The 14089-nt window shown below is 42.2% G+C and overlaps 1 protein-coding gene across 1 annotated transcript in view; it reads right to left on the bottom strand.

The window, feature by feature from the left end:
* TRPA1 (transient receptor potential cation channel subfamily A member 1) overlaps window positions 1-12707 on the bottom strand; it is a 54556-nt gene extending 41849 nt beyond the window's left edge. Inside the window, exons 1-3 of the mRNA XM_047074024.1 lie at window positions 12597-12707; window positions 7045-7201; window positions 3589-3764 (exon numbers count right to left, since the gene is read on the bottom strand). Of these exons, the coding sequence (XP_046929980.1) occupies window positions 3589-3764; window positions 7045-7201; window positions 12597-12707 (444 nt within the window). The remainder of the gene's footprint in view (window positions 1-3588; window positions 3765-7044; window positions 7202-12596) is intronic.
* Between the last annotated feature and the right edge of the window lie 1382 nt (window positions 12708-14089).

The raw sequence follows: 14089 nt of genomic DNA on the forward strand, positions 1-14089 counted from the left end.
AAATTATTGACAGATGAAAGAAAATGAGAGCACAAGTTCAGTCTGAACCTCAGGCACTTTCACATTCTGTTCTCAACAAACACTAGATTCTCATGCAAAGTAACCTACCAAGTCTATAAGATTTTTCTCTTTGCCCTCTTAGAATCAGAGACCATAGATTTATGGCACTTATTAGGGTGTTATTGCTTACTGCCGTAAGCACAGTTTTTCATAAAGCTGTGTAAAATTCTATGTGGCAGAGGTCCCAGAGAGAGCAACTAAACTGTGCCCACTTCAGATTCACTCAAGACCAGGCAAGTCTGGAGGTTTGCAGGTGAGGCCTCCAGAGGTCCCTTTGATAAAAATCCAGGAAGCCTCATGGGAGGCTCAAACCACTGGATACTTAAGGGTTGAGCCCTAAGGACAAAGGCCAGACTACCTGCTAACCCCCAGGCCAACGCGTCCCGGGGAACACTAAACACACCACTGGTGTCTGCACAAGAACCCGAGGTGACATGTGAATAACAACTTTTTACTTTACAACCATCTAGGCAGAGGTGGAAGGCCTGGGGGAAGGCTAGCCAAGGAGACAATGGAGAAGCATTCTACATTACGGCTGGTGGGGTACAAGCCGGACCCAGGGGCGCAACTGGGAAGGGTAACCCCAGAGGCTTGTTTGTAAGCACATAAACACACCAAAATTCCTCCTCCTTCCATTCTCTTCATCTCCGGTTCAGTAAAGGGGTTTGGAGACACTTTTTGATGAAGTTATGACTGGTAAGACCAAGCAAAGGAGAGACCACTAATTTCAATTCTCTTATAACCCAGCTTTTTTTTCTTGTTCTTGTGTCACCAGGAAATTCTGTTATATACACCATCTAGTTTATAAATCAGTTATGGGCTTATTTCTAAACTCTATTTTGTATTTCTATGTGATACCTTTCTGTATCTGAAGATTTCTGATATCTAACTAACAGCCTTTCAACTGTTACCTGCCTTTGAATTCCCAAATCAAACTTTCAGAGTCAAGATTAATTAAGTACTTGGGCACTTGCTTCTGAAAAGAGCCTTCAGAGGAAGCACAAGAGTTCCTCGAGGAAATATGTGGCCTCTCTGGGTGGGGAGGGGAATCCCCACAGTCACTAGTTTCCAATGCAAATGGTAGAGAAGGAGCATTTGGCTCACAAATAATGCAAACAATTAAAAGACAGTTTAATGCCAAAGGCCTTTTCAATAACCTCTTCAAGGGGCTGTCCTGACCCATCTTCTTAGGTGCTGATACCTAAATTCCTCCATTCTCCTTCGGGCAAAATGCCCATTCACTCATTCATTCACTTATTCAAGAGCCATCCTTTACCAGGTGAGAACTGGAGAGATTTATATTAGTTGCACACAGTCCCTCCTTCAAGGATAACCAGCCAGAGCAGGAGAAAACCAAATGAACATTTGATTACAACATCATGTGTTAAGTATTACGGTAGAGCTATATACAAGTTATTGTGGGAAAGCAGAACGCAGGCTCCCCTCACACCCTCTTTGCTTGGCCTCAAGAACCCAAGGACCCAAGAGGCTGAGAGGAAGGTGTTTGGGTTAAAAGGGGCATGGAGCTCAAGAACACCCCTAGGATTTCTTTGGTAATTTATCAACAAGGTAGGTTTTCGTGTGGTATGATGGACCAGAAATTTTTCCCTCAAAAGTTGAAATGCTAATCCTCAATGTGATGGTACTGGGAGGTGGGGCCTTCAGAAGGTGATTAAGAATGGCATTAGTGCCCATATAAAAGAAACCCCAGAAAACTCTTAACCCCTTTCACTTTGCAAGGACACTAAGATAACAGCCATCTGTGAATCAGGAAGTGATCCCTCACCAGACACCGAAACTGCTAGTGCCCTGACCTTGGGGTTCTCAGCCTCCAGAACCGTGAGAAATGAATGTTTGTTATTTAAGGCCCACAGCCAATGGTATTTTGTTACAGCAACTTGAACTGGCTAAGATATGTGGCTTAGCACAAAATCCAAGTCATTATGTGCAGTATAATTTCCTTAGGAAAACTTACTCTCGGTTCCAAATTGCCTCCTTTAGAAATGGATATCTGGTGGCTAACAGACACAAGATGCTCAGCGTCACTCATCGTCAGAGAAATACAAATCAAAGCCACACTGAGATACCACCTCACACCTGTCAGAGTGGCTAAAATGAACAAATCAGGAAACTACAGATGCTGGCGAGGATGTGGAGAAACGGGAACCCTCTTGCACTGTTGGTGGGAATGCAAACTGGTGCAGCCACTCTGGAAAACACAGTGGGGGTTCCTCAAAAAATTAAAAATAGATCTACCCTAAGACCCAGCAATAGCACTACTAGGAATTTACCCAAGGGATACAGAAGTGCTGATGCACAGGGGCACACATACCCCAATGTTTATAGCAGTGCTTTCAACAATAGCCAAATTATGGAAAGAGCCTAAATGTCCATCGACTGATGAATGGATAAAGAAGATGTGGTTTGTATATACACTGGAATACTACTTGGCAATGAGAAAGAATGAAATCATGCCATTTGCAGCAATGTGGGTGGAACTGGAAGGTATTCTACTGAGTGAAGTAAGTCAGAGAAGGACAGGTATCATATGTTTTTACTCATATGCGGATCTTGAGAAACTTAACAGAAGACCATGGGGGAAGGGAAGGGGAACAGAGAGGGAGGGAGGCAAACCATAAGAGACTCTTAAATACAGAGAACTGAGGGTGGATGGGGGTGGGGGGCAGGGGAGAGGGGAAAGTGGGTGATAGGCATTGGGAAGGCCACTTGGGATGAGCACTGGGTATTGCATGTAAGCCAATTTGACAATAAACTATATTTAAAAAATAGAAATGGATATCTGGAACATATTCCATTTGTAAATTTCATTGCCCTTTAAGTAAGCATGTGTGTCTTCTAATGTGTCTATGAAACTCTGCAATGCAGTTTAAAAGCCTTGGACTAAACCTTACCCTTTAGACATTCACCAGTATCTCCACTATTTGACAGAATTCACTCTGAAGGTTTGGAAAAAATAAGAAATTCCCCAAAAGTATGGTTCTTCTTTTGCTAAGACATGCCAGACGCTAAGGCATGTCGTCCATCCTAACAAAAGTCGTAAATCGCAATTATGTTTTCTGTGTTCACTGAAGCACTCATCACTGTCTTCCTTTTCATCATTAAATCAGGCAGGTAAAAAAAGCATTAACTCACAAACATGATAATGAGAACAAAATTACTAATTCTTGCTTCCAACCAGTTATGCAACATTAGGCAAATTATTTCATTCTATCTGTGCCTCAGTTCCTCAGCGATGAAATGGGGACAATAACAGTCTGACTACAATGTTCTGTTTCTTTTAATGATGATTAAATAAATTAAAATATATGAATCTTTTTAGAAAATGCTGCTACATAAAAGCAAGACTATAATCACTATTCATCATTGGCTGGTCAGAAGTAAAACCAACATTATTACCACTATTTCCATTTGCTCTGGTAAGGTTAGGTTGGCCACTCTGGCTCAGGCAGAGACCACAGGACGTGGGTCCTATCCTATGCTATGATGGGGAGATGGCAGAAGCCTTACCTTCATCACCTCATTGTGTAAGCCCTGCACAGCGATGTGAAGAGGAGCCAACATGTTGCTGTTTCGGAGGTTTGGGTTGGCTCCTTTGCTAAGAAGAAACTTAACACTTTCAACCTGGTTTTTTTCTGTGGCCCAGTGCAGAGGGGTATTTCCATAATCATCCATCACATTCAGCACTAGAAAAAGACACCAAAGTAAGGATTAGATTTTGCTTGGACTATATCCAACACCTACTGATGCCTATTCACTTCAAAGCTCAGTGCCAAGTGCTACTAACATAGGCTTCACCTTCTGTATAATAAAATGAAGGGGTGGGCTCAGTCAGTTAAGCATCCAAGTCTTGATTTTGGCTCAGGTCATTATCTTGCAGTTCGGGAGTTTGAGCCCCGCATCGGGCACCATGCTGACAGTACAGGGCCTGCTTGGGATTCTGTTTCCCTCTCTCTCTGCCCCTCCCCTGCTCACTTGCTCTCTCTCAAAATAAACATTAAAAAATTGTTAATTAAAGTATTGCTTCAGTTCTTAAGACACATCTAATGGACACCTGAATATACAGCAGATATGCTGACGTATGGCATGGACTTTGTCAAATGAGTTAGATGTGTGTCTGCAGCATCTGTAAGAAATAGATTCTCCTACTGCTACAAGCTTTTATCTGTGGTATGAATTTGGGGATAGTTATAAAATATTGAGCTCACCTAAAAGCAGAAACTATATGCCAGGAACTCTACTAAGTTCTACACAATCATTATTGCACCCAACCCTCTAAGGGCCCATAAGGAACCATGAACATTTTTCAGAAAGATAAAGAAAAATGAGCCCTGGAGAGTTTCAAAACCTTGCTAACATTACATAGCTAGTACAGAGTTCTACAAACTGCCTTACCTCTTTGAACCTCAGTGTTAGTATATTCAAATTTGGTAAGAGGGAAGGAAGAAGAAAAGGATGAGAGAGGGGAAGGGACGAAAGAAAGGGGAAAGAAAAAAAATTAAATATATATATTTCACAATGTTTGGGGGAAAAGAGTATCAAATCATGTCTTCGAAGATCTTAGTAGAGTATTTGGCCCCTAGCCATGGTTCAAAAAATGTTAATGAGAAAAAAAGACATATCACTAATAAACTAGAAGACTGGAATTAGGGCCTGTGCTCCTGATGCCATAAATGGTTCCCACTTATTTCTAGGATACAACATATTGTACTATTTACCCTGTGGGCTCAGTCTAAGAATATGCCCTTTCATACCACAATGTCTTACATCTGTTCTAAAATAGACTTGACTATATGCTTTTTAATTAGTGGCAAAATATTCTCATGTCTGAGGCGCGAGGAAAGTATTCAGTCACAAATATTATTTGAGGACCATCTGGAACCATGCTGCAACCACATTTCACATTTTTTCTTTTTCTTTTTAAATGTTCGTTTATTTATTTATGTATTTATTGAGAAAGAGACAGAGAGAGGGGGAGAAGGAATGCAGGGGATGGGGCAGAGAGAGAAAGAGAGAGAGAGAATCCCAAACAGGCTTCATGCTCAGTGCAGAGCTCAATGTGGGGCTCGATCCCACAACCACGGGATCATGACCTGAGCTGAAATCAAAAATTAGATGCTCAACCAACTGAGCCACCCAGGTGTCCACCCCTCATTTTGCTCCTTTTAGAATGTAGCTTTCCATGCTTTTCACTCCCCCAAGTACCTCATTCTCAGCAACACAAGTGTGCACGCGCACACACACACGCCCTCTCCCTCATACTCGTACACATTATTTGATCATTTTGATTGATCAGGACACTCAAGTATTTCATTCAGCCCCAACTTAAATAGGGGCTTAAAATTATAAATTCCCATTCATTAAATAACTTGAATTTGACTTTTATCTCCATCACTTTCCAGAAATCATTTTTACAAAGGTCACTGAGGCCTTTTAGTATAAGGGTTATTGGGATCTTACTGCTATTTGATCTCTTTGATACAGTATTTCTCATTACTCATCTATTCCAAAACTCTTCTCTTGGCTTGTGTACCATTAATATCTTCTCCATCACATCTCACCATCCTCTTGTTGGTTTTTCTTCTGCCATCTGATCCTTGGTATTTGTGCTCTACCCTTAGCTACCTTTGCGGGCAATTTCATGGCCTCCTAAAGGATCTCCATGCACTTCCACAGCCTCATTGGCCCTGTGGGGGCAGCTCCCTTCCTTCTAGAGTTCTAGTCTACTAGAATACTAGCTATTAATCTACTAATCTACTGGACATTTTCAAGTAGCTGTCCTCTGGGCCTTTCAGACTCAGTATGACCAAACCAAATTCACTATTCCTCACATCTTACTCTGAGTTTTCTTCTGTTGTTTCTTTATTTTTTTTTAACGTTTATTTTTGAGAGCGAGAGAGATAGAGAGACACAGTGCAAATGGGGGAGGAGCAGAGACAGAGGGAGACACAGAACCTGAAGCAGGCTCCAGGCTCCAAGCTGTCAGCACAGAGCCCAACACGGGGCTGGAACCTGTGAACTGTGAGATGACCTGAGCCGAAGTTGTATGCTCAACAGACTGAGCCACCCAGGTGCCCCTGTTTTTTTCATATGCCTTCTTTTCTGGATGGCTATACTATCAGCCTCATCTCCTAAATTAGGAATCTCAAAGTCAGTTCAACCGCTTGCCACTTTCTCTTCACGTCCAATCTCTTATCAAGCACTGTCTGCTCTACATGCAAAAGAGCTCTTGATTCTTTCTTTTCCCTATTCCAATCTCAAAACCCTGGTGGACTCTCACCTTTTCTTTGCTACTAAGGTAGCTTTCTCATTGGGCTTCCACTTCCAATCTATCTTCTACAATTTTGATAGAATCATCTTAAATAATGAAGGTCTTATCATAACATCTCACTGCTTAAATCTCTGTGGCATCTCCCTTCCTTGTTACAGTTGAGTTTCTCCAACAAGACGGTGTATGCACAAGGCTGAACTAGGGGACGATGTTCCATCTTCTTGGAGTCTCAATATTATTTAATGATATGAAATTTAAGTGCAGAATGACCTCAATGGAAATAATAGAGAAGAATACATAAAATGCATATGAAAGAAATCTGTTCATGTTGTACAGCATCCCAGGTATCTGTACCATCCTTTGCAGTATTTCAGTGGAAATATATATTCTTTTTTTTGAGAGAGAGAGTGCACGTGAGCGGGAAAGGGGGGGAGGGAGAGGGAGAGGGAGAGGGAGAGGGAGAGGGAGAGGGAGAGGGAGAGGGAGAACCTCAAGCAGGCTCCAAATTCATCATGGACCTCAGTGGAAACATTTGAGGAACACTGGCCCAAAGGGCAAACCACACTCCTGAGTAAGATATTCAGGTCCCTTATAATCTGGAACTAATATGTTCTTCAAAATTACTTCATACCACTCTTTCCAATGAATCTAACGGATGATGGACTTATGTAGCACTTATTATAACATTTCGTCACCTTCAAAAGAGGAGTCATTGATGATCATCCCCATCAGCTGCACTTGACCTTCTTCTGCAGCATGGTGCAAAGGGGATGCGTTCACATCATCATATTTGCTTAACTTCTTTCGTTTCTTCATCAAGTTAAATCTACATGTACTTCCTTCAAAAACCACCTGGAAGCATACAAAAAATTGTTACCTCCAACAAGTATATATAAAACTCAATACAGATTAACTGTTAAACGGTTACTATCATCCAAAACTATTTATCATGCTTATGATAAAATATTTTTTAAAGAACACAAAATGCACACAGACATATAGAAGGTACAAGTAAATGCTTGAAAAGTTTTGAAGTAATTGTAAGGGATATGATCTAAGAAATACTAAGTATAGTGAAAATACAGAGAAGTTTTCTTTGTCAGGTGAAAATGTACTTAAATTAAAGCATGGGGGATTTTGGTTAGATAAAAAGATTTTCATGAATGCAAGGATCAAGTCATGTAACTTATGTGGTCAGTACCCTAAAACAGCTGCCCACTCACCACCCTGGGATTAAGTAATTCCTCCTCTTCTGACTACTGGAATCCTGCACCAGGCCAATTCAGGTCAGGTTCACCTCCTCATTGTTCTCTGCACACTGGAAATGCCAGCATTTCTGTGCACTTACTTAGGACCAGATGTCAGGACACTGAGAGGTGACACAATTTGCCCAAAGGCACGCTAAATGGCAAAGTGTGAGCTTTTATGAATACCTGTTTTTCTTTAACACTCTTTTCTTCCTGTTTTTTAAATTATTTATTATGATCGGACTGAGGATGATTTATCATAATCATAATTCTTCCTTGTAAAGTTTGTGGGGACAGTGTTGACATTCTGCTTTTGATTCTCACAAGATATGAAAAATTCCCAAACAGAACCTTTTCTAGAAAATCTCACGGCCTAAACAGACTAAGGTAACTAAAAACTAACCTTCAAAAATAATTTTATTTGATGTTATTAGTGTTACTCTAGCAAACAAAATTTCTTAAAAGCCTTCATGTGATAAACTTGTTTCTATTATCCTGCCTTGCATTATTTAAATTTTCATAAATACTTCAGATCAAAAAGTATATTCCATTTTTCTAAAAGTTAATTAATGTATCCTCTCTTACTACCTGTATTAGCTGACAATCTAGTTCCCTATTCAACTACTGGAGAATTCTTAGTATTGGTTTTATACAGAAAATTAAGAATTTTCAAAATAATTATCCTCACTTATAAATTATACTTCAATTGACTGATAAGAGATTTATTCAAAGTTGCTTCTAGAATTCCCCCTTATACTTGAAAGTGAGTACTAGGTATGATCCATAAATATGAATGACATACCTTATTCTATTGCTAACATTTTTATATTGCTTAGATATGATGGTATTGATTACATACCAATTTGGAGACACTGGAAATTGCACTGGATTAGGTATTTTGATATTTGCTTGCCAAAGCCAAATTGCAGATTTTGGCCCCCAAATAAGGCTGTAGCCAAACCCTGGCATGTCCCTGAATGGTATACAAGTGTTCTACCAGAAGCTAACCTCTTCTAGCCCCACGCTGTGCTGTGTTCATGGGGGACTTAGCGAGAGTTAAACCAGGCTGTCTACCAGAGTGAAGCGCGCCCTTCTCTCTCTTCTTGTTTCCAATCCAATGCCCTCCTTAATTCTCCCTCCTCCTTGAGGCCTTCATGAGAAATACAAGATGCTATTCTCTAGCCTGGCCTTGCTTTGTCTCTCAAAAGTGCCCAATAACAGGCCACAGGACATATGGGGACATTACAGCACTGACAGTTGCTGGAATGTGTGCCATGGATTCCCATTTTTTCCTCCATTTTTAAAAAATTTCAGACACAGTAAATATTGGTGGCTCTAACCCCAAAACAAGCATTCTTTGGAATCTTCAATTTTAAGTTTAAAGGGATTCTAAGACCAAAAAAACAGTTTGAAAAACACTCGTTAGTTCTTTCCTCACACTGTCTGTACTGAATGTGTACCACACATTTGGATACTTATTTTCTGTGATACTTTCTACATGTAAATAAGTATGCCAGAAAGAGACAGTGGAGGAAGGAAGGAAATAAGACCCAGAGCTCTTATAGAGCAGCAGGTGGGGCCAAATGGACCATTATACACTGCAGAATTTCCCCCAGACTACCTTTTTAAAAAGCAATGTGGAAAATTAATGGAACCTCATTCCATTGCTATGGTAATATATGTACTAAAATTATTTCTCAATGGCCCTTTCAGCTTTGCAAATATGTGACCAAATAAGACATTTGTCTGATTTTTTTCTGAAGATATTTCTTAATATTTCATCACATGAACCAAAAGCAAAACGTTTTATAAGATAATAGTCCTAGAAACCACTGTAGAATAAGTACTTCCTGAGAATGCTGAAACCTTCTTCAAACAGATGATCCAGGTACTTGCTTTAATTCTGTCTTTAGCTATGACTAGTCACATTTGACACACATGAAATAAAATGAAGTGTTAAAGTACTTATTTTATTTTATTGAGAGAGAGAGAGAGAGCAGTGGAGAGGGGGAGAAAGAATCTTAAGCAGGGTCCATGCTCAGTGGAGCCCAACGTGGGGCTCAATCCCCTAACCCAGGGATCATGACATGAGCTGAAATCAAGAGTCAGGTGCTCAATCAACTGAGCCACCCAGGTGTGCTGTACCTAATGCATTTTAAAACATAGTTAATAAACATGGAGCATATTAGCATTCACTCATCAAATGTCAGGCTGAAATAAATAAAATCCCTTAAAATTTTGAACTTTGGGTTTTGCTCTGTTATCATGGAATAGTACCAGAGAAAACACTTTTCCAGGACAGTCCTTAAAATACATTGTATCACTTTTCAACTACTAAATTCTATGTAAGCTACACATAATTTTAGTGGATGAAGGATAGAATAGCATCCAACCATTTCCAAATTTACAGATTCAGTTATAAATTTAAAATGAATTTCTTACAGAAATAAGTGAATTCTCAATGTCTCACCCAGCAAAGGCAGGGTTTGTCTAATTCCATTTGGAAGTATTTTAGCCACTGAATTTGATGTTCTTCCAGTGATAATAAAGGGATTACACTGCCCACCCCACGGTGCCAGAAAGAACAATTCACAGGTCTGCTCAGCGATGTGCGGTCAACATAAACCCAATTACACACTCTGAGAACAAGTACTAAGTTCAGACACTGCCAAAGTACTGCTGAATTCACAATGACAAAAGAGCATCTAAGTACTTTATATAAGCTCATCATATGTGCTCAACAGTCTGAATTCAGTACATGATATGTTAAGGCAGGCTTTGAAGAGACTGCTTAAAGAAAGTTCTGAAAGTAAGCCAAGGAGGTCATTTAGAGAAAATTATTATACATTCAATATAGTTTTTTATGGTCACAGAGTTACTTCAGATTCTCATGATTTCTGAACTATATGACTAGCTATGGAACATGATAGACTAGATCACTTTTAAAGAAGTTAATTCTAAGCCCTTTAAAACAGAGATATCAAATACATTTGTTCTAGGTTGCCTCAGTGAAATACATACAAGCAGTAATGGAGTAAAAAAGAGGGAACCTAGGTGAAAGACTGTAGCAAATGAAGGGCCGAATGCTAATGTATTAATTCTCTTGAAAGAAAGTCATGAAAAAAGCTAAAAGCATCAGATGGTTCTTTTTCCACATTTCTCATCTTGTAAAGTTTCTCCCATCCTTTGATTTTGTTAGTACTCCTGAAATAGTGGGTCTATGCTGGAGAAAATATACACCATATCTTTTTAATAAGGAAATCCTTAGAGTAAGAACTCTCCACAGTATTACATGTACTTATTTGTAATTAGTCTCACTCACCACGGACATTTCTACAGAATCATCTGGAATTATTGTACATAATAAAATACATAAATCCCTCAAACTACAAGCTCTATTGTGGCTTCTAAAAGTCTTAAATAACCTAAATGGCTCCACTTGACTCAGGCAATAAAACTAAAGACAGTTAAATAAAAACCACGAAGAAAATGAAGTTTGAGACTTTGTGCTGCAGAAAACCTCCAGTAAATATCTAAGACAAAATCACATTGGTAAGTGAAGGATCTCGGATGAGATTTTTGAAATGTAAAATTTTCTTCCATTCCATAATATTAATTCCAAAGACATTATCCTAGTGCTTGAAATCAACCCGAGAGCTCAGGTCTTTGTGTTAACACTATAGATGTCGGTTAATACTCTAATACTAAGGAGGAGGAAAAAAGTCAGTGTTTAATCTGGAGGTGCAAACAGAGTCACCTTGGGAAGTCTGGTTTGTCAGTTTATGTGACTTACTACACGTGCCTGACTTACATGATTGGCAGCAGTGCCAATCTGGTGATTTCAATCAAAATTAAAGCTCTTGGGGCACCTGTGTGGCTCAGTCGGTTAAGCGTCTGACTTCCAGCTCAGGTCATGCCTTTGAGCCCCCCTTGTGCTGACAGCTCAGAGCCTGGCGCCTGCTTCCAATTGTGTCTCCCCGCCTCTCTCTGCCCCTGCCCGTCTCGCACTGTCTGTCTCTCTCTCTCAAAAATAAATAAACTTTTTTTTTTTTTTAATTAAAGCTCTTGATCCTGCTGGGACTTTTACATACATGCATATTCACTAAATGTACTGACAAAAGAAACTGCATCTACACTCAGACACAATCTCACCTGTGATGCAAAACAAAAACCCTGTCCACTCTTGCTGGACCAATGAATGACAAACTCATACAAGAGACTACTATAAAGCTGCAGAATAAGAGCGAAGTACACCTCCAGGTGCTGAACTTTAAAGTATTCTAAAATATAACATAGTAAGTCACGGGCGTGTATTTGTGCAACCCGCGTCTCCCTCCCTGTGCGCTCTGGAAACACAAGGAACTGTTAACATGGATTCCACCGTGGAAAGGGATTCCAGGTGGGGCACGGGAGACACACTTGGGACATTTTAACGCTTAAAAAGAGACCCTTCTTCCCGCCGACCACGTGAAGACAGCCAGGGGCGGGTTTGCAGAGCCCCCAACAGCCTCGGCGCTCAGACTGCGCCCTCCCTCTCCGGACGTCAGGGTGTCCCGGGAACCGCGCAAGCAACAGAAATCCGTCCTAGCCCTCGGGGTCTCGCGAAGACCACCTACCCTGCGTCCAACGGCCTCCTCTTTCACAGTCCTTCCAGAAGCCCCCACTCCCTGGAGGAACTCGCCAGTCCCGCCATGTTCGGTACTTTGGGCTAAGTCCCCGAAGCCGCAGGTGCCCGCCCGTGAGCAAAGGCGGGCCGCGCAAACCAGCGGACAAACACAAAGGACCCGGCAGGCTGCAGGGGCGCCTCGCTAACGCGCCCCTCGGGGCCCCCAGTGCACCGCACACACGCCCTGAAACCCGCCTGCCCATCTCGCGGCGCTCGGCGCCCTCGGGTCCCGGGGCAGCCGGCTGGGAAACCTTGAACGCAGGAGCGCAGAGTTCAGCAGGGCCGCCCCCGCCCGTGCTCCGGACCCGTCCCCACCGCCCAGCGCCTAGGGTACCTTCAGCGAGTCCTTGCGGCCGTCCATGCCGTTCTCCACGCCCTGGTAGACTGCGCCCTGGGGCTCCTGCTTACCCCCAGGGCTCAGCATCTTCCTCAGGCTGCGCCTCATCGACCGCACCCCGTCGCCACCTGCGCCAGCTGCTCCCCACGTGCGCGAGCACCTGCGGCGAGAGATTGTGGGGAGGCGGCCGGAGGCCGAGAGAACTTCTGGAAGGGGTTCTTCGGCCCCGGGGCCGCTTGCAGCGCAGGAAGCAGGAGGGACACCGGGAAGAGGCAGGGACACAGACGTCTTGTCCGCGCGCGGCGAAGGGGTGGCCGCGCCGAGACTGTCCCCCGCTCGTCGCTTCGGGCCCAGAGCACGCACGACTCGCCTGTCCGACCTGCGACCGCGGCAACGCACCCCCTAAGTCATGGTGTCAGGCCAGTGTGGATCCAAGGAATCTGGAATCTTTTATAATAAAAACAGTAAGAACCGCCCACCCGCACAACCGGGGAGAGGGGCGGGGGAAGGAAGGGAGGCGGGGGTGGGGGGGTGATAGTTGAGAATGAGAGAATAACTGGGTACATTGGGAAGATTTTTAATTTTTAGGATGCCCCCCCCCCAAAGCTTCTGAGGTTGTGTTTCTCGTTTCATTTTAGAAGTCTAGCTCTTTGACTTGGAAATAAGGTTTTTAGAAAAGCGTCTCTTTCCAAAAAAAAAAAAAAAAAAAGAGGGACTAAATCCTAACACTGGTTTGAGCAACTAGATCAGGTCTCTTAGCACCTCAGGTTCCTTTTCCTGTGGATGGCAATGCTTATCTCATGATTTGGTGTTTCACAATGGCTGAAAAAGTTACTTGTTAGGTTAAAGGTAAATCCTATCCACTCTTGTGGGCTGTTTACCCTCAGCTTTGTTTGAAAGGTTTATCTTCACGGGTCTGCACTGCATTTGTTATCAAGGGCATGGGTGTAAATTGTGGGGTGGTAGGCTCTCCTCTCAATTGCAGAGGCCACTTCTCTTAATGTTCATTCAGTGGAGCCTCTGAAACTGTTGCAGTGATGTTTAGACTACAAGGTTAGAAAGAAAAACAAAAAACTTCTTTCCAAAACTGATTAGCTTTGCACAGGACAGCACTTAGCTTTGGCGGTCTCTTGTCTGGACAATCTGTGTGCTCCTTTAAGGCCCTTGATTGTCATATTCACCTGGGAATCTCCAGCACCTGTCACACGTGGCTCCAGGACCTGGCCATAGGTCCTACACTAAATAAAGATTTGTGGACCACTTGGCATAGGGGCCACACTGGGTTGAACTTAAGGGCAGGTAACCTAGCATGGTGATACTCTGGAACTACGAAGCCCTTGCCCTCAGTCTATCAAGAGATATTGCAAGTTGTTAGCAATTTCACCTGTGAAGTGGAATGCTTTAGGGTAATATTGAAGTTCTCACCATGTATCAGTTTGCCATCTACCAGTTGATGGACAATTGGATTGTTTCTAATTTTTGTCTATTGT

The sequence above is a fragment of the Lynx rufus genome, unplaced genomic scaffold (assembly GCF_022079265.1).
Source record: "Lynx rufus isolate CCGP_SWC_20201006 ecotype Redwood Valley unplaced genomic scaffold, mLynRuf1.p SCAF_12, whole genome shotgun sequence".
NCBI classification, from domain to species: Eukaryota; Metazoa; Chordata; class Mammalia; order Carnivora; family Felidae; genus Lynx; species Lynx rufus.